The 19,520-nt window shown below is 40.9% G+C and overlaps 1 protein-coding gene across 1 annotated transcript in view; it reads right to left on the reverse strand.

Annotated features, from left to right (window-relative positions):
- grm5b (glutamate receptor, metabotropic 5b) overlaps positions 1-19,520 on the reverse strand; it is a 48,149-nt gene that overhangs the window by 6,480 nt on the left and 22,149 nt on the right. Inside the window, 6 exon segments of the mRNA XM_046863048.1 lie at positions 2,802-3,063; positions 3,066-3,734; positions 10,742-10,868; positions 12,291-12,459; positions 13,243-13,489; positions 17,205-17,440. Of these exon segments, the coding sequence (XP_046719004.1) occupies positions 2,802-3,063; positions 3,066-3,734; positions 10,742-10,868; positions 12,291-12,459; positions 13,243-13,489; positions 17,205-17,440 (1,710 nt within the window).

Raw genomic sequence — 19,520 nt, forward strand, 5'->3', positions numbered from 1 at the left:
GTTATCCATTCATCCTGCCATTGGTTGATATATCCATCCATCCATCCATCCATTCACCCACCCTACTTTTCTATCCATTCTTATCATGCATACTTTTTTCCATCCATTTATCCATCCATCCATATTTCCTTTCTTCTATCATCCTTCATACATTCTTCAATCAATTCTGCCATACATCCTGCCATTCATCCTTTCATCATCCTGCTATCCATCCTTTTATTAATTCATTTATTTATCCATTCTTCCCTGCCAGCCAGCCATCCATCAATCTTTGTTTCTATCCAGTCATCTTTACATCCATCCATTCTCCATTCACCCACTATTCCATCTACTTTTTTATTCACTTTTCCTATAATGCAAACTTTTTTCCATCCATCCATTTTGCCATCCATTTCTTTATTCATCGTTCTACTTTTTCTTTCTTCCTCTCACTGATCTAACCATGCATTCATCCTTTTATCCTTCTATTCATTCATCCTTTTAGCCAGACATCCATTTATCTATCTATCGATTCTATCCATCTATTCCTCTTTCGATGCATCCTTCTATACATTCATCCTTTTATCCGTCCCATCCATCCTTTTATTTTCATCGATTTTCTTCTATCCAGCTGTTCTAAGCACATTGACAGAGACAGAAGGATATTTCATAGATGTTTGATTACAGGACGTTTTTTTCTTTCTTTCTTGTTTTCATTCTTCTGTATTTGAAATAAAAGGTCACGATCATTTATTTGAACGAATTGCTGTGGAACCGCAAAAAGCAATAATAGAGTTATGTTTATCTCTCTCTCGATCTCTCTCTTTCTTTCTGCTCCCTTGGGGTTAATTAGCCTCGTTAGTTCCAACTTATCTCATTTCGAGCATGTGGATTTTATCATGTAGTGTTGATTGAGTACTTCCAAAAAGCGAGAGCGGAAGAAAAAAAAAGGGGGTGGACGCAGATACACAACGAGAAAACTGAAAACAAATTTGAATACTTTTCCATTAATGAGATCTCGGGCATTGAACTAAAAGAATGCTGACTCAGCAAAGGTTCTCGCTCACTCAACCCGTCCCTTCAATATTGCCCTTCCCTCCATTTTTGTTCGAAACGACATCAGTAATAGGAAATGTGCCTGTGTTTTACCTCCTGTCAGCTCTTGACTGTTGTTTATCCAATGCTAAGCTAAATAAAGGATTCTTCGCCTGCTAGGGTTCTACATAGAACATTCTCAGAAATTGCTCCTCAGAACTTTCCCCTGAAAAACATCTAAAACAACTCTGCTGTAAATGCTACCTCAGGATCTCAAAAACATTCAGACTTCCTTCGTATCATTTAATATATCCTCTGCTAAATCTTTTTTTCGCTAACTTTCGAGACACAAACGCAAACCTGTTCCAGCCTCTGTTAAGATACGAAGATATTGTTTACAAGGTTGGAGTGGAATATCTTTAGCTATAGTGTGCTGACCACAACCACGTTTGGTTGAATTGGAACAGTACCTGAGGCCTCATTACCTCACCTTCATTAATACCAGACTTTACCAAGGTTCTAGTGGCTAAATGAAATCTCACAAAATCAAGTGTAACATCCTGTCAGATGTAAGGAGCTTATTATAAAAGCAAATGGGGACTAGATGTGGAATGGGATGCTCAAAAAGGAGTATGTAACAATGTTACAGTCACGCGTTCTCAGTCTTCAGCGTTTGCAAGCGTGAAATGGAAATCAATGGGCCAAAGAGTTTAGTGTTACAAAATTTACAAGCCAACCAGAACAACGACGCAAGGGAGGTCCCGAAATCTGTGAAGTACGAACACCTTGCTTGGTAAATTCGTGCGTCCAATCATACACAAGTGTCAAGATTCATTTTGGGAACAGGAGCCGTTTTAACTCGTAAGCTGTCACCACTTTACTTTGCTGCATCCTTGTGGCTGCTCTCAGGTACTGCATCAATATCGCTATCGACATCTCATCCATGGTTATTCAAATTTCGTTTCCGCAGCCTGCTCCCACCATTGTGTATTCCTCATTTGGCTCATCTTTTAAACCATCCATCCATCCATCCATCCATCCATCCATCCATCCATCTGTTCTCTATTCAACTACGCTTCCATGCCTTCATCCTTCTATTGTACATTGATCCTGGCTGTCAGACATCTATATAGCATATCTATCTATTGTTCTATCCAGCCATCAATTTATCCATCAATCCATTCTTTCATTGATCCACCCTTCCATATATTTTCCTATCAATTCCTCTTTCCATGCATCCTTCTTTCCATCCATCTATCCATCCTGCTATTCATCTTGTCCCAGAATCTGCGACGTAACACATTTCCAGCTAAATTTGTGAGTCCGACCGTACCTAAAGCATTGGTTTTCATATTAGGAACAAAAGCAATTTTAACGCTTCAAGCTGTCGCCTCTTTACTCTGCCGCCCCCTTGTGACTACTCTTGAGAATGGCATAGTTATCGCTATTGTATCTCGTCACCATTGTGTATTCTTGATTTGGTTTCTTAGGAACTAACTGATGTTCAGTGAGTTTGGTTCACTTAGGATTATTCGTGTCATAATCGATTTTTAAACGCTTTATGGTTACTGGTCCAGTGTGTCCCACTATCTGTTCCCTATGTTTCTGTCTCACTGTCTATGTATTTTTATCTACATCTCTGGTAAAAAGAGTGTAATTTTGAGTGTGTTTGTATGTCCAACACATTTATTAGTGTAATCACATTACAGCTTCTCTCAGGCAGCAAAGCACTTACTGGAATGTCCCCCCAAGAGGCAATTATTAAATAAGAAATGCAATACACACACCTGAGCGTGTCCCGGGATGAGGGGCGTCTCCTCCACAAGTTGGCAAGGCTGCTGGTGGGCGGTGGTGTCTTTTTGCCCCGGCCCACATGCATGCGGACGGCTGTAGAGGTGGTGAAGGCGCTCCGCACATTGCGCTCTGGCTTGGCCAGGATGACGTAGACTTTGGGTGCGAACATGCATCCGAGTGCAACAGTTCCACTGAGGCTCACAGAGAAACACGTTGTCACGATCTTGTAGTCCGAGCCGAAGTAGATGGGCACAACGCCAGCCAGATGACACACGTGGTGTACATCGTGAACGCCACGTGTTTGGCTTCGTTAAAGTTCGCCGGCACGTTGCGCGTCTTAAAAGCGTAGAAGGTGCAGCTGAGGATCAGTACCCCATTGTAGCCGAGCGGCGCAACCACGCCCAGGGTGCTGGTGTTGCAGATAAGTCGGACCTCTCGGATAGACGGATGGTGGAAGACGAGGTCCGGCGGCTCGAGGATGAGCAGCGCGACGATAATGCCGAGCTGCACCATGACCAGCAGGGAGGAAATGGCGAGCTGTGCGCATGAGCTAACGAAACGTGGCTTCTTGGTGCAGATTTTCTTCTTGCTGCCTGCCAGGATGCGTGCGATGCGGTTGGTCTTGGTGACCAGAGCCGAGTAGCTCAGGGCAGGGGCCAGGCCCACACCAAGGCGCTGCAGGAGGCAGGAAATTACACGTGGTTTCGTAATCAGACAGAAGGTGCAGACGTAGCCCAGGGCGATCCCGAACAGGATGACGTAGCAGAGCTCACGGCTGGATGACTTCACCACGGGCGTGTCGCGGAACACTACAAACACGGCTGCCACGAAGAATGTCACCAGGAGGCCGAGGCAGGAGAAAACCACTGCGGCGATCGGCTCCGGGTCACCCCAGTGCAGGTACTCAACCGGAATTGGGTCACAACCTGAAATGAGACAAGCAAGAGTGAAAAAAATTACTGAGAAATCTCATCATTATAGCATCTGTCAATATTTACAACAAGGAAAGTTCTGTGTATTCAGAATCGGGTTACGTGTCAGAAGCTTCATGTGTGTAGTCGTAGCTCAGTAGTTTAGCTGTAGAATGGAAGGTCATGAGTTCAAATTCCAACACCACCAAGCTGCCACTTGAAAAAACACTGGGCCATTGAAAAAGGCCCTCATACCTCAAGTGCATAGTTGCCAAATACTAATATAAAATATAGCTGCAAGCAGCGATTAGCGGGCTTCAAGCATCTGAGATACTAAAGGTCATAAGGAAAAAGACATCAGGAACATGCCCACAGAGTTCGTTGTAATAGACCTCTAGTAACATTGTCTAACAGGTGCTTACAAGTAATTGGCAGATGGCGGCCATGTTTTTTGACATGCGCAAATGTCCTCATAAACCCTTATGGGAGATTGGACAGAGACTCTACATGGCAAAATACAGGTCAGAATTCACCAAAGATGAAGGACATATACCAAGTTTTGTCAAGATATCTCATTCCATTCAGGAGTTATAGCCATTTTCGTAAAAGTGGCCCCGCCTACTTTGAACGTTTTGGAGAGCCTTTGCGATGGTAAGTTGAATGTTTTTTTTATAATTATTAAAAATCCCTGAACCTATTAATGATCACTGAACATTGCTTCACTGATTTTGTTCCAATGGTGTGAAAAACCGAGGACTAGTTCGCAAAAGTATCTTTTTAACATAACTCAATTTTACGGAAAAAAGGAACTTCGTAGAGCAAATATGTCAATAGGCATTTTCTTTGTTTTGACCCAAGGATTCCAGTTTTGAGTCTACGACAAACCTTTCTTTGGCCAACTTTGGCCAACTGGGTTGATACTGGGTTTTAGGGCGCAATAATAATAATAATCTCAACAATATGAATAGGGCTGCAGCATTTCATGCTTAAACCCCCTAAATATCGATTGACTCGGAATACATCCTTCTGTTCCTTAAAGTCAGATTGCAAAAAAAAAAAAAAATTGCCTATTTTCTTTTATTCTATTTCTATTCTTCGATATAAACAGCGTAGCTCCGAGTAAATCAGGGTGTTAACAAACCCGAAACAAAAGCATGAATTGTCTGACAGATGAAAAGCCTCAGCCTTTTTGTACGACGAGGGAGATCGATCCCGGAGCTGCACTTCCTTATTTTATGAACCCAAATGTTAAAATAAATGACAGCTCTTCCTCGGGGGGAGGAGGCGCTGCAGCGCTCGCTGCAAAAGATGTGTCAGTACATCGCCTCCTGAGATTCGGAGAGGTGACGCGTCGTTTGTGTCGTTACTTATTTATTTATTTGTTTATTTATTTATTATATCTGTCTGGGCGGAACAGCCCTTACATACTGTACATCCAGACCGAAAACACTGAGATGCATGGATGGAAAGTACCAGACTTAAAGAACAGAGCAAAGATAGGGAGAAATACAAAGGAGAAACAAGTATGCTGAGATAATGAGGTAGGAAAAGACAGATGGGGAAGGGTTGACAGGCAGCAAGGCGAGAGAAAACAGTGCCTATGAGACATGAGGATAGAAGGCCAGATGTACGCAGCTGTATGTCTGTTTTATGGTGTAATCAGCTTCATTCCGCTTCGAACCATTGGTGTACAGTATGTGCACACTTGAGCTATATATATATATATATATATATATATATATATATATATATATATATATATATATATATATATATATATATATTAGGGCTGTTAATCGATTAAAATATTTCATCACGATTAATCATACGATAGTCATGAGTTAACTCACGATATGGTGCTTTATGCAAATGTATGTTTATTATCAGTGAAACCAAACTCAACATGGAGCACGAAGAAAGTAATTGTGTTGTTTCCACACGGACGGTTGTAATTGCCGGTTCTGCTGCTGGATTTGAGACTTGACACAAAACAAATGTTCAGTGACTCAAAATCATTTGTGCTGGAGTTTATTTTTCAGATCTGTGTAAATAAAGGACGTCATGAATAAATGTGTGTTGCGTTGAGAGTTTGAATTTCGGCTCTTTTATATTGATTTATTGATATTTGTATTCCAAATGGTCAGACGGAAATGCGCGCTGCATGAATTCCGCGTTAAAAAAGTTGGTGGCGTTAAAAAAATTTTTCGAGACTAGTTTTGTAACACGCTAACAGATTGCAGCACAAGGCTGCACGCACAGTCGCAGGGAGCACCGGCCTTCATAAGTCGTAGTCATACATCAAGAGCTGTGCAACTAGTGCTATTCCTACCACATGCATTACAACGTCTGGAATTTTATAATAGACAGTAAATTAGGACTCGCCGATTTAATTTCCGCACCCACCCTACTCAGATTTGGTTCCTGTGGACTTTGTCCTCTTTCGAAGAAAGAGATGAAGATCCAGCTCGTTTTGACACCAATGCAGAGATCCAGCAATGGGTTTAATGATGGGCACTTGAGTCCAAATCTCTTCCTTGCAATTGTAGCTTCATATCAAGGCCCTCCACACCACTAACATGTTCTTGTTTAAATGTTGTCTTCACTGCATTGCATTGAAGCTTAGGCTTAGTGGCATTGGACTTTGTAGCCAAAGATCACGAGTTCAAATCCCAGCCACAGCAAGATGCCTTTCCTGAGCCCCTGAACAAGGCATTGACCCCATTGCTGCTTAGTTGTATGAATGAGTCACTCTGGATAAGGGCGTCTGCCAAATGCCATTATTGTAAATAAAAATGTCCTCACATCTGGACATCTTTCACCAATATGCTTCTGCTTCTAGACCTAAGTCTGAGGTTCATAGCAGTGCTATCGGCTTCACAGTGGTATATCAGCTACTGCATTAGTAAACAAATAAAAAATAAAGGGGGGGGGGGGTAGTTCAGTGGTTAAGATTTTGGAACTCTGCTCAGAAGGTTGTGAGTTCAAATCCCATGACGACTAAGCTGCCACTTTTGGGCGGCCCTCAACTGCTCAGTTGTACGAATGAGATATTTGTAAGTCGCCGTGGATAAGGGTGTCTGCCAACCCGGCAGGGCGACTGTTGCGAGCTTTACAATTTGATATTCAGCCCAGCGTGACAGGAAATTCTACTGAGAATGTAAAGAAAGAAAGAACGACAAACACGCTGGAGAGAGTTACACCGAAGATAAATAAACAGACTGAGAGAGAGAGAGAGAGAGTGAGAGAGATGATCGTGGCAGTGTTGCTCTTGGTTTCTCTCACAAGACTCCGGGGCGTGAACGTGAAGGTTCTGCGGTATAACGACGAGCTCATCCATTATTTATCGGCCTCGTTAATTATTCACAAACTCACTTCCCAGTTATTTACGCCTGTGCTGCTTCTTTTACGGTTATTCGTTTCCGTTCATAATGCACTCGATGAGGAAGAAACCATAAGTATGTCTGCCGGTCTCTCTTTCCCTCTTTCTCATTATTTCTCATTTCAGTGAAGCGAAATGTAGTGAAAAGTTGTAAACAGAAACATGTTGCTCCTTCTATCTGTCTGTCTGGAGGGTCTCTGCTTTATTAACTGCCTCGACAGACGCCGCATATCCTTGTATTCGACTCCTTATTAAAGGCTTAATGAAAAATCACACGCCGAAATGAAACAATTAATCTCTGGGGAGACGTGAAAGCCGTTTGATTACAAACTGCCCCTTTTTTATCCATCCATCCATCCATCCATCTATCTATCTATCTATCCCATTGTCTGTCTCATAAACATACACCACAGCACACCCAGCCATGCATGTAAACACCAAGCCAGGCAGAATAATTCAAATCTGATTTACCCAATTAGTTCGCAATGCAGAATTTCGCCGTCAAATCCTTTCCTCTATCCCTCCCTCTCTCCATCCCTCCCTCTCTTTTCTCCCTCTTTCTCTTTACATACTTCTGAGTCCAAAAGTTCACATCTGAGATTTTTTTTCCAATCTAAAACCGGGTTTTCCCAAAGAATTTCATCCTTCAAATAAAAAAATTGCCTATAAAGCGAAAAATTATTTTTTTTTAAATCCGAGCTAGAAAATGCGAACCAAAGATTATTTTTTAATGAAATTACAAAAAGAAAACCAACAAACGTAAAATGATGATGCACGAACAAGTTCATGGCAATCGGGAACATCTAATAAGAGTATTGTATCTACACATCAAAATATACCCTACATAATATACGTTTATTTTCTTGTATCTTCTCTTACTTTCTTTTATTTTCTCATTTTCTCGTATTTTTATATTAATAGCGCAATTTCTGAGTGTCCGATCGGGTTTTCATTTCACTGCAAGTTGTATCCTGTATATAACTAGAGCACTCACAAAAGAGTGCACCCCCTCACATTCCTGTAACCTTTTTAGTATATGGTCTAAAGGGACAATACTATAGAAATGAAAATTGGATCTATTTTAGAATAGTCAATGTGCAGATTGTATAGCAGTATAGATTTACTGTCCTCTGAAAATAACTCAACATACAGCCGTTATTGTCAAAATAGCTTTGTCAATATTGATTGGAAATTTCATTATCACACAATGTGTCATAGCTGAGATGTAACACTGCTTTTGCTCAAGCTGATATATATATATATATATTGATATATATAAAAGCCTGCAGCCTTAGCGCCTAAGCACAGGCAAAGAGTAAACATCTATCCGAAAAAAGGTCATAGCGTGAGAAAGTAAATGCTATCGACGAGGTCCCGCATGGCAGCCCTTTACCCAGCAGACGCCACTCGACGTTTGCACAGACTTCCCAAGATACACAGAAAAATGGATCTCTCAGGATCGATTTCCAAACGGCCAAATACCAGGCTTAGCAGGGATACGCCACACCAAATCCGAGAGCTCTGTCTACAACATCATCCGACTACAGGCGTCAATAAGTGCAAGGACATATCGCTCGGTACACGTGTAATAACTTCAGACACGAATCATGAGCATGTCTGTATTTCATCTGCTGTCAACGGGAAACATGGCACTGTCATGTCAAATATATGTATAAGAGGACACACACACACACACACACACCAGGAGGACTCAATCTTCCGCCTCCACCTGAAGGACGAGGGCTATTCTGTTGATTACAACAATGTACAGAGAAGACTAATGCTGGAGTAAAGCAGATCTTCAAGGACAAGGAGGATCTTATCGTCTACCATAGAAAAGCTTGAAACAAGCCTGTGGTGGTACAAAGGAGGTTCAAGAGGAACACAAAAGGAGCAATCAAAGACAAAGACGGAGCTGATCTCCTCAATCCATGAAACCCACTCAAACGGAAACATGAAACCTGAAAGGATTCAATCTTTTTCACAATGTATATGTAAATGAAATGCATATACACTACATGGACAAAAGTTCAAGGATAGCAGACTTTTCCAGCTTCTTCTCCATAATGTTTCCCCAAAGATGGAGGTACACAATTGTATAAGATAAAGTAGGAGAATTATACCTGTTCCAGCATGACAATGTCTGCACAAAGCCAGCTCCATGAAGATATTTATGCTTTCTATGGTTTGGAGTGGAAGATCTCCTTTGTCAGAGCTCTGACCCTCAACCCTGAACAACTTTAGAGTGAATAGGAGCTCTCACCTCACCTACATCAGTATCTGAGCACAAATCTCAACAAGCACATTCCAAAATCTAGTGGCAGAGATGGAAAGTAACGAACAGGGTTGGATGAAGTGCAAAATTCATGTACTTGAGTTCATGTAGAAAGACATTCAAATTTGAGTAAACGTGTACCTTTAAACTTACAAAGTACAAAAGTATTTGCCTTAAAATGTACTTAAGTATCCAAAGTACTATGATTTATTATGGTTATAATGTTCCTATTATAATTCTTAATCAACTCAGTTTATGTGAAAAGACTCACGCTGATCTAATAATACTGTAGAACGATACTTGACTCAAACACTGATTGATTTCAATTCAAATTATCATGACCCCAAAATTTTCTTTTAACTACTTAAAAAAAACTTGTAAATGAGGTCACGGGTGTTGTGGTGAGTTCAAGTCAGGAGTTTCTTCCTCATTTATTCCTCTCGAAATGTTCAGTTGAACTGATACTGAACTGTATATTGGTGATATTAAAACAAGTTGAAAACAAAGCGAGCTCTTGACCCCAATTGGTGACTTGATTGGAATTTTTTTTCACTCAACGACTGATATCGCAGAACGTATTTGAGTAAAAAAGTACAATTACAAGTTAAAGTCTCCCCAAATGGGAACAATTCAGTAAAGTACAGATTTGCGAAAAAGCTTCTTAAGTTCAGTAACGAATTAAATTTACTTCCTTACTGTCCACCACTGGTTAATGAAGTACAAATACTTTGTTACTGTACTTAAGTAGTTTTCTGGTATCAGTATTTTACTACACTATTCATTTTTATATTAAATTGATTAAATGGAATATAACAAATGAAAAAAATTAATTAGTTTACATTTGTTAGACCCCATTTTGGGTAATACAGATATGTATATAGGTGTGTGTGTGTGTGTGTGTGTGTGTGTGTGTGTGTGTGTGTGTGTTTTATATTTAATATTATATTTTCTAAAGGTACTGTGACTTATTTCAGCATACTTCAACAAATGTCTTCATTTCTTCCATCCTTTATTCCTTCAATCTCCTTTTAAGAGAGATTCTTGAAGCTGGACATAAAACACTAAACAATTGATATCGCTAGCGTTGACCAAGAAGTAGGAAGGGTTTCATGCATGGGCAAAACAACGCACTATGAATTGTATTTCTGTTACGGAGTGAGTTCTGGAGTTGCCACAGTGACACTGCGCTAACTCTAGTTTCTTTTAAAAAACCCTGGCATTGTTGTCTATGTTTTCAAGTTTAATCGTAATTAAAAAAATAGGATAGGAAATAGGATTGCATTGTGTTCAAATAGAAGTTCAACTAAATCCCCAGCATTACAGCATTAACAAATTCACAGGTTTCACTCCATCTGGCTGTCGCCGTACCTGTGAGGTCATCAGTAGGCCATGATCCGAGTTCGCAGGCTCGGCATGTGTACTCATCAAACACAATCTCGTTTTCCTTGCAGGGGGTGCACGTCCAACAGCAGCTCACCTCGCCCTTACGGATAACCTGCAGAGACAGTGAGACACAGTGTGAAACATTGAGAAAAAGAAAAGGGAAACAGACAGACAGAGAGAGGACGGACGGACGGACGGACGGACGGACAGACAGACAGACAGAAAAAAAGGATAGACAGATAGATAGATTTGCTTCAGTGGAACACTAAACAGACCGGTGTGCTCTCCTTCTGTGCTCCTGGTTAATTAAGGAGCCAATTACAGGTTGAAGCTGAACTAAATGTGAAAAAAGAAAAGTTTGATTTAATTTGTCACCTCTGAAAGTGTTAAATGAGCTTAGCGAAGTGAATCACTGCAGGCCTGCTGGAACTCATCAGTCCATTTAACATGTGATAAATCAAGGACGAACTTTGTTACCACTTAGAGAAATGTCATTAAGGCACACAGTGACATTTCACTAATTCGGTCGAGGTGTTAGAGTCCACTGGGAATGAAAACTCTAACCTCCATCTCTCCCTCACATGCTTTCCAACAGCAGGCTCTTGGGTTTGGGTTGACTGACTGACTGACTGACTGACTGTTTGACTGTATAACTAGGTGACTAAATGACTGACTAACTGTCTGATTGACTGACTGACTGACTGACTGACTGGCTGTTTGACCAGGTGACTGACTGGCTGACTGCTTGACTAGGTGACTAACTGACTGACTGAGTGACTGCTGACTGGCTGACAAACTAACTGACTAACTGACTGACTGTGTTTAAATGACTGTCTGACTGACTGACTGACTGACTGACTGACTGACTGACTGTCTGAATGTCTGAATAACTGACTGACTGACTGGCGAGGTGTCTAAATGACAGTCTGCCTGACTGACCTACCAACTCTGTGTCTACACTGATTGACTAATTCACCTTACTGGCAAATCTCTGTTTTCTTTAAAGTAAATGTGCTCTCTATTGACGCCTATGAAATTGGTCTTAATGAAAAACTGTTTGGAACAGAGTCCTGCCATACCAGGACAGAGAGATCTCTGCATCTTATTAGGTGTTTGAGTCCAGTGGGAATGAAAACTTTAACCTCCAGCTTTTCTTAAACCCCCAAGCAACATTAATTCACCTTACATTACCTGCATTGCTGCACGTTTCAGAGACTGAAGAAAAAATTCCTCAGCTTCAGACTCAGGAAACCACAGCACATCAGATAAATACCTGTGCTTTCACTAACATGTGGGGTGGGGGTTAGTAAATCCAGGGTCAATAAAGTAGCTCATAATGGTTAGTGGTAATTGGGGTGTGGTCAAAAAGAGGGGGTTAAAGGGGCATTAAGGGCTTTTTTTCGGATAATTCTGATTCTGAGTAAAAATAAAACGAGTTGAGATGAAAGAACCGGAGGTGTCTATATTTGGACCCTGAGAATAGCATGGTTATTTTACTGCAGTGCAAAGTATTCGATGTGTGTGCGACTCTGACCTTGATCTGTCCCTTATCGCATGGCTCGCTGCAGACCGACTTAATGATGGAGTCTTTGTTCGGCCAGATTTCGTCATCGTCTATCTGCAAGCCGCTGTTGTCCCAGCTGCCCACATTAGTGTAAACGTAGTGGTCTTTTCCCTTCTTCTTAAAGTTCATGATCACATAGCTACATGCACACACACACACACACACACACACACACACACACACACGCACGCACACACACATAGCTCAATGTACACTCATTTTTCTAATTCTTAACTCCCATAATAATATATTGATTGGTTGGTCATAGCAATTCTCTTTCAGTCCAAAAATGCTCGAAGATTGAGAGTCTGCCTTTATCTGACTAATGGTCTGTGTGACTGAATGATTGGTTACTTGACTGAAGCTTGAGCAACTCTGTGTCTGACTGACTGACAAGGTACCTGTGTAACTGACTGAGTAAGTGTCTGAATAAATGTATGAATGAATAAAAAAATGGTGGACTGATGGTTTTTACTGATTGTCCATGTGATTATCTGACTGAATATATGAGTGACTGAACTGTTTGATGATCTGACTGATCAAATGACTACCCAACTGAATCACTGACTGGCTGACTAAGTGATTGACTGTCTGACTGACTAACTGTTTAAATTACTGAATGTCTGACTGACTGACTGACTGACTGACTGACTGACTGACTGAATGTCTGACCTACTGAATGTCTGACTGTCTGACTGACTGATTGACTGACTGACTGACGGTCTGACTGACTGACTAACTGACTGACTGACTGACTGACATGTTATTAAAGGTATGACTGACTGTCTGACTGTCTGAATTTCTAACAAGGTACCTGCCTGACTGACTGACTGACTGTTTAAATGACTGACTGACTGACTGACTGACTGACTGACTAACCTACCAACTCTGTCTGCACTGATTGACTGAATGCATTCTGTACCTTCCCAGCGAATCTCCGTTCTCATCAAAGTAAATGTGCTCTCCACTGACGCCTGTGAAGTTGGTCTTCATAAGAAACTCAAGCAGTTTGGAACCATCAATTGGCTGCATGGCATCACAGAGTCCTGCCATACCAGGACAGAGAGCTTTCTGCATCTTATGAAGCCCATATGCCATGCTGTAGATCGCATTTATTACAAAACCCATCTTAGTGTCTTGGGCGTACTGCTGCCGCAGTGAATCCCGGCCTAGAAGGGACAAAGCCACAAAAGAAAAGCATCTGTGAGACAGGTAGTGAAGTATCTACCTCAGCTGAAATGATTGATTCTGTTCTGCTTTACAAGTTTATTGTGGGTTTGTATTCCATTCTATTCCAAATCTCAGTTTGGACACAATTATTCCGTATTTAACATCATCCACATTCTTGAACACTGAAATTATATGTAGCTTCTTTAGTAATTAGATGTTCAGGTCTTTTTTTCTTTGAGCCATTAGTCAGTGATATTTTTATTTGCACCCCATCAATTTTTTTTACAAAGTACCTCATATATAGAAATCCAATTATAGTACCTGTCACATTCTCATACATTTCTCTTTTTTTTTTATATATAATCCTAATATAATGACAGAAATCCGTCCTGTGCAGTTCTTCCGTGATCGCTGAGCAGTGTGCATGTCTTTCAAAGTGACAGCTGGCTTTGTCTTTGAGAATTCATACGACGTCTTTTTTTGAAACACAGACTTAACTATTCTTTCAGAAACACTGTCACGTTAGCTTGTTAGCTGGCTGTTCAGCATTAGCGGTGAAAATTATACCAAATAATACAACTACTCTTTTAGAAATCCTGCCACATTAGCTTGTGTTTGCTGCCTGTCTAGCATTAGCATTAAAATTTATAAAAAATTAAACAACTATTCTCTAGGAATCGTGTGAATTTGTCTTGTTAGTTAGCTGTTTAGCATTAGCAGGGAAGATTTTGGGAATAAAACAACTACTCTCTCAGAAATCACATCATGTTAGCTTGTTAGCTGGCTGTTCAGCATTAGCGGTGAAAATTATACAAATAATACAACTACTCTCTCGGAAATCCTGCCAAGTTAGCTTGTGTTTGATGGTTGTTTAGCATTAGCAGTGAAATTTATAAAAATAAATAAACAACTATTCTCTAGGAATCGTGTGAATTTGTCTTGTTAGTTAGCTGTTCAGCATTAGCAGGGAAGATTTTGGGAATAAAACGCCTATTCTTTCAGGAATCCTGCCACATTGGCTTGTGTTTGTTGGCTGTCTTGTGAGCAGAGAATGATATAAAAATATTTTTTTTTTATCAGAGATCTTGTAATGTAAGTTAATGTTAATTGGATGTGTGGGATTAGCGGTTTTAGCTATGAAACTATTCTCTCTGAAATCCTGTCACTTTTGCTTGTTAGCTGGTTGTCCAGGGTTTGGAGTTTATGAAATAAAACCCTGGCGTTTACCCTCAGAACACTTCTCTTTCTCTCTCTCTCTCTCTCTCTCTCTCTCTTTCTCTCTCTCTCTCTGTCTTTCTCATTGTAACTAAAACTCATTGGGGCACACCAATTAAGTTTCATTCATATTCTTTTCTTATTGAAATGGATCTTTTTGAAACCGCACCGCTTTGATGTGACGCGCGAACGGTGTGTGTGCTCCAGGTACGCACTATGAATAAAACAGAAAAAATTACAGGATGAGACGGAAAGTCGAGAATGAAAGGAATATCATTCTTCCCTTTTTTAAAGAGAGGTAACGAGGGCAGAAACAGAGAAGCTGGAAGAACAGAGGAACGGAACGACTGGCACTTGAAGGGAAATATCCTGTTTTTGATGAAAAAAGGAAGGACAGAATGATGAATAAAAAAGGAATAATGTGCTGTTTTGTAGTCAGATCTGAATTGTAAAGATGATAAGTAGAGAGATCTACCGTATGGCGTTAGGTGACCTGGACATGGAGGAGGTCTACAATCGTTTCAAGGTCTTTTTTTTCCAGGCATGTTCTTGAGAATGTTTTGGGACTGAATATGAAATGGGTCGATTCTGGTTCATAGAAATGGGTTTGAACTCATTGTAATTATCAGCTGTTGAAAGCAGGGTTGAGTTTGCATTCCTGGAGCGCATTCAGGTTAATTATCGCTTGCCAAAATGGATCCGCAGCTGATTGTAGCTTGAATGAGATGGGCCATTTCTCACTTACTGAAAAGGCTTCGGGTTAATTACAATTGGCTAAAATGGGATTGGGATGGGTTCAGTTAGTGTAATGGACTTTGGGGTTATTTAACTGAAACTGGGTCAATTGTGTATTAGTGAAATGGGTTTACAGTAAATGAATGACATGTTTTCTGCCAGTATGCAAGTTATTGCAAATGTCCCACAGAATTTGTGATAGATTTGCATATGGAGAGCATGCTGTGATTTCCTTAGGTGAGTTTGGGCGGATTCTGGGTTAATTATAAGGTTTGGGTTATTAAGCTGAGCTTGAGTTGGGGTTGGAGCTTTAAAGTTTGGGGCATTAAACTAGTTTTAGGCTTGAGGAATTGAACTGGGGATGCTTATTGAATTTAGGCTGAGTTGAAATAACTAAAATAGATTTTGAGTTAAGATTATTAAACTGAGGGTTAAATTAGTTGTTAATCTTGCATTATCAGTAGCTTAATGAATTGGGGTTGAGTTTGGGTTACTGAACTGGGGTTGAGTCAAATAGTGAACTAAGTTTCAGTTTAAATAAGTGGCCTAAGGTTTAGTTAGTTATCGAACGGGGTTAATTTGGGTAATTAGACTAATCTTGAGTTTGGTTTACTAAGGTAGAGTTGAGCTTAGGTTCCAGAACAGGGATGAGTTAATGTTATTAAACTAGGGTTTAGCTTGAGTTTGGTTTGTGTCCCAACTATGGTTTACTTAGTTATTGAATTGAGGTTGGTTTTTGATAATTACACTACTCTTGAGTTTGGGCTATTGAGCTAGAGTTGAGTTTGGGTTTTAGAACAGTATTTGAGTTTGGGTTATTAAACTTGGGTTGAGTTTAAATTACTGACCTGGGGTTAAGTTTGGGTTATTGAACAGGGGTTGAGTTTGGGTTAGTATTAAAGTATTAGTAGTAAATATTGAACTAGGTTTGAGTTCTGGGGTTGAGTTGGAGTAACTGTACTGGAGTTGAGTTTTGGCTGATGATCTGAGGTTGAATTTGGGTTATTGAACTTGGGTTGAGTTTGGGTTATTGTACTGAAGTTGAATTTAAGCTGCTGATTTGTGTTTGGATAAGCTTATTTACCTGGGGTTAAATTGAAGTTATTGATCTGAGGTTACATTTGGGTTATTGAACTGTGGTTGAGTTTGTGATGCTAACCTGGAGCTGAGTTTGGGTTACTGCACTGTAGGTACATTTTCCGTTGAAGAACTAGGGTTAGTCACCTGTAAATTACTGCACATGGTTTACAATAAAACATTTTATTAAATTGTGTTTGATTGAGTTTGATTGGGCCAAACTTGTGCTTGTGATTTAGTTTTTTACTTCAGTCTGATTGTTCTGCGATATTTTTAGGCTAAAGTTCAGGAGTTGCATTTTGGTGGTTTGTAGTTTATTGTAATGTGGTTATTTAAATCAGGGATTAGTGCAAGTGGTTTTGAGTTAAGTAAGAGTTGTGTTTGGGCCAGGTGTGGGATTATTGTTAAGTGTTGCTAAGTGGTTTCAGTTTAAATAGTCTGAGGCACTGATTATCATATGAAACGATTTCACTCCCATTAACATGTAAACATATTCAGGAATACATTGATCAATAAGTGAGACTCTTCTCATCTCCCACCTTCACCTTCCCACACCTTCCTGATTCTACTAACATAGCAATGGCTCTGGAGTGTGTATGCATAAAGGTGTGTGTTACATAGATCATGGGCTTGGGTGGTAATTAGTTGGATTGTGAGAGAAAATAACTTGTGTGTGTGTGAACTCACTGCTACAGGTCCGATTGTATTCCGGGTTCTCCTGAGGATGTCCCTTCAGCCTGCATTGGAAGCGATGCTGCCAGAACTCCGGGAACCATGGGTTGCGTAGGTTGTTTTCGGGACGTAACTTTAAGTAGTAATCGTCAAACCACTTCACTTCGGCCGATCGCAGTTTTATGGTGAGCCCACCCGCTGCCTCACGCACATACCCATCCGTCACGTCATAACGGTCTGCCCATCCATCGCTGTGACAAACAAAAAGGGGCGGAGACAAGAGACTTTTTTTGTGTTTACGGTTCATAAATTGCGTAATGTTTTTACATTTTCTCCTGTTTTTCATGTACAGTGCAGCAATCCATCTGATTCAACTCCTCAATCTGTCCATCTTTCTGTTTTCTCTCACCCATGCACACATTTTTCCTGTCTCTCCCTCCTGCCTTTGCCATCTTGCACCCTATTTCCTTGTTTTCCTAGCCAATACTGTCTATGAACATGTAATCTATGAGCACACACACACACACACACACACACACACACACACACACACACACACACACACACACACACAAATCTGTAAATCGGTTCGTGGTTGGAATCCTTCGAAACGCCGTTGTCATGGATACGGCTGCAGCCAATCGCACTCCAGCGTACTCCGAGGGCACTGACCGCACACGTAGGGCAAGCGATGGTGCCATCTGTAGCCTGTGTGTGTGTGTGTGTGTGTGTGTGTGTGTGTGAGAGAGATCTCACACCTCTTAAGAGTTCTGACATTCCAAGGTGAGCGACTACAACGAAGGTGACCAATTAATGTGCAGCAACACGGCCTGATATGCAAATGAGTCCCAGCGACTATGTCTGTGCATGAGAGATAACACACACACACACACACACACACACGCATGCAAAAAAGAGAGAAAATGGCTCAGAGAGGTTGTGCTCACAGACTTACGAAGATTCTACTTAATCCAGGATAGCATGTGTGCACGTGTGTGTACGCGCGTGTGTGTGTGTGTGTTTGTGTGTGTGTGTGTATGTGTGGAAAATTACATGACTGCCTGCAGCGATTCAACCCATTCTAAATTTTCAGTGTGTGTGTGTGTGTGTGTGTTGCTTTAGGATGAGTCTGGGGAAACTCAGTATCCAGAACTGATTGAGTGATGCTTCCCGGAGTGTGTACGCGGATGTACGTGTTTGTCGAATTAGCTCCGTTTAATTAGCACACACACACACACACACACACACACACACACACACACACACACACACACACACACACACACAGAGCTCACTGCCAGATGGCCTGGAAAGAAATACACACAAAAGTTTCTCCAAGTTCTCCACTCAGCTCATGTCCTAGTTCTCTTTTTTTTTTACTCACCTGTGGTCACATGACCATTACCCTGATCTGGGCGGAGTCAAGACAAGTGGAGCTGGGGTGTCCTGACTTCGTGTCTGTGTGTCTCCTGGACATGCTAACTACACCATATGGACAAAACATGGTAGACACCTGACTGCCAGATTGGACATCCTTTTTTGGACGTCCCATTTCACACTGTGTCTCCATTTGGTCTCACAACATGCTCTACTCTTCTGGGAAGATGTTCCACTAGATTTTGTGGAGATTTTGGGGAGAATTCATTCCACCACAAGGGCAAAGATGTGACATGAGGAGAGAAGGCCTGTGGTGCTCTCTATTTCATCCCAAAGGTGGAGGTCTACAGCAGGAAGATCTTTTACCTTTTCCAACCTATGGAAAGTGTATCTACATGAAGCTGGCTTCATGCTCAAGGACATTGTTCTTCAAGCTTCTTATCCTGCACATCCAAATGAATCATCTCCTCTTGTTTTCTCTGATTCACTCGCGGTTGTCTCCTGCCGCCGTCCATTGTTTATTTTTAGTCTCTTTCTGTCTCTCTCTCGCTCACCAGTTCTTGGTCCTTTCCTGTGTCTCTTCTTCATTCCTTCATGTCTCTGTCACTTTCTTTCATTCTGTCTACCAACCAATAAGCTTCTCTCCTCAGTTAATTTTGTCACTCAGGTATGTGTTCAGGTGACTCCTGAAATTCTCTCTCTCTCTCTCTCTCTCTCTCTCTCTCTCTTTTCTCAATTTGTCTCTGTTTCTCTTTTCCCATTTTCTTACTCTCTCACTCTATGTCTTGCTCCCTTTCTTCTCTCTCAATCTTTCTCTGTCTTTCTCATCTCTCTCTGATTATCTCACTGTCTCTCTTTCTCTCTGTCTCTCTCACTATCTCTTTCTCAAATTTTCATTGTCTCTCCTTTCTCTGTCTCTCTCTGACTTTCTCATTCTCCCACTCTCACTTAACA

This window comes from Silurus meridionalis, chromosome 12, assembly GCF_014805685.1.
Source record: "Silurus meridionalis isolate SWU-2019-XX chromosome 12, ASM1480568v1, whole genome shotgun sequence".
NCBI classification, from domain to species: Eukaryota; Metazoa; Chordata; class Actinopteri; order Siluriformes; family Siluridae; genus Silurus; species Silurus meridionalis.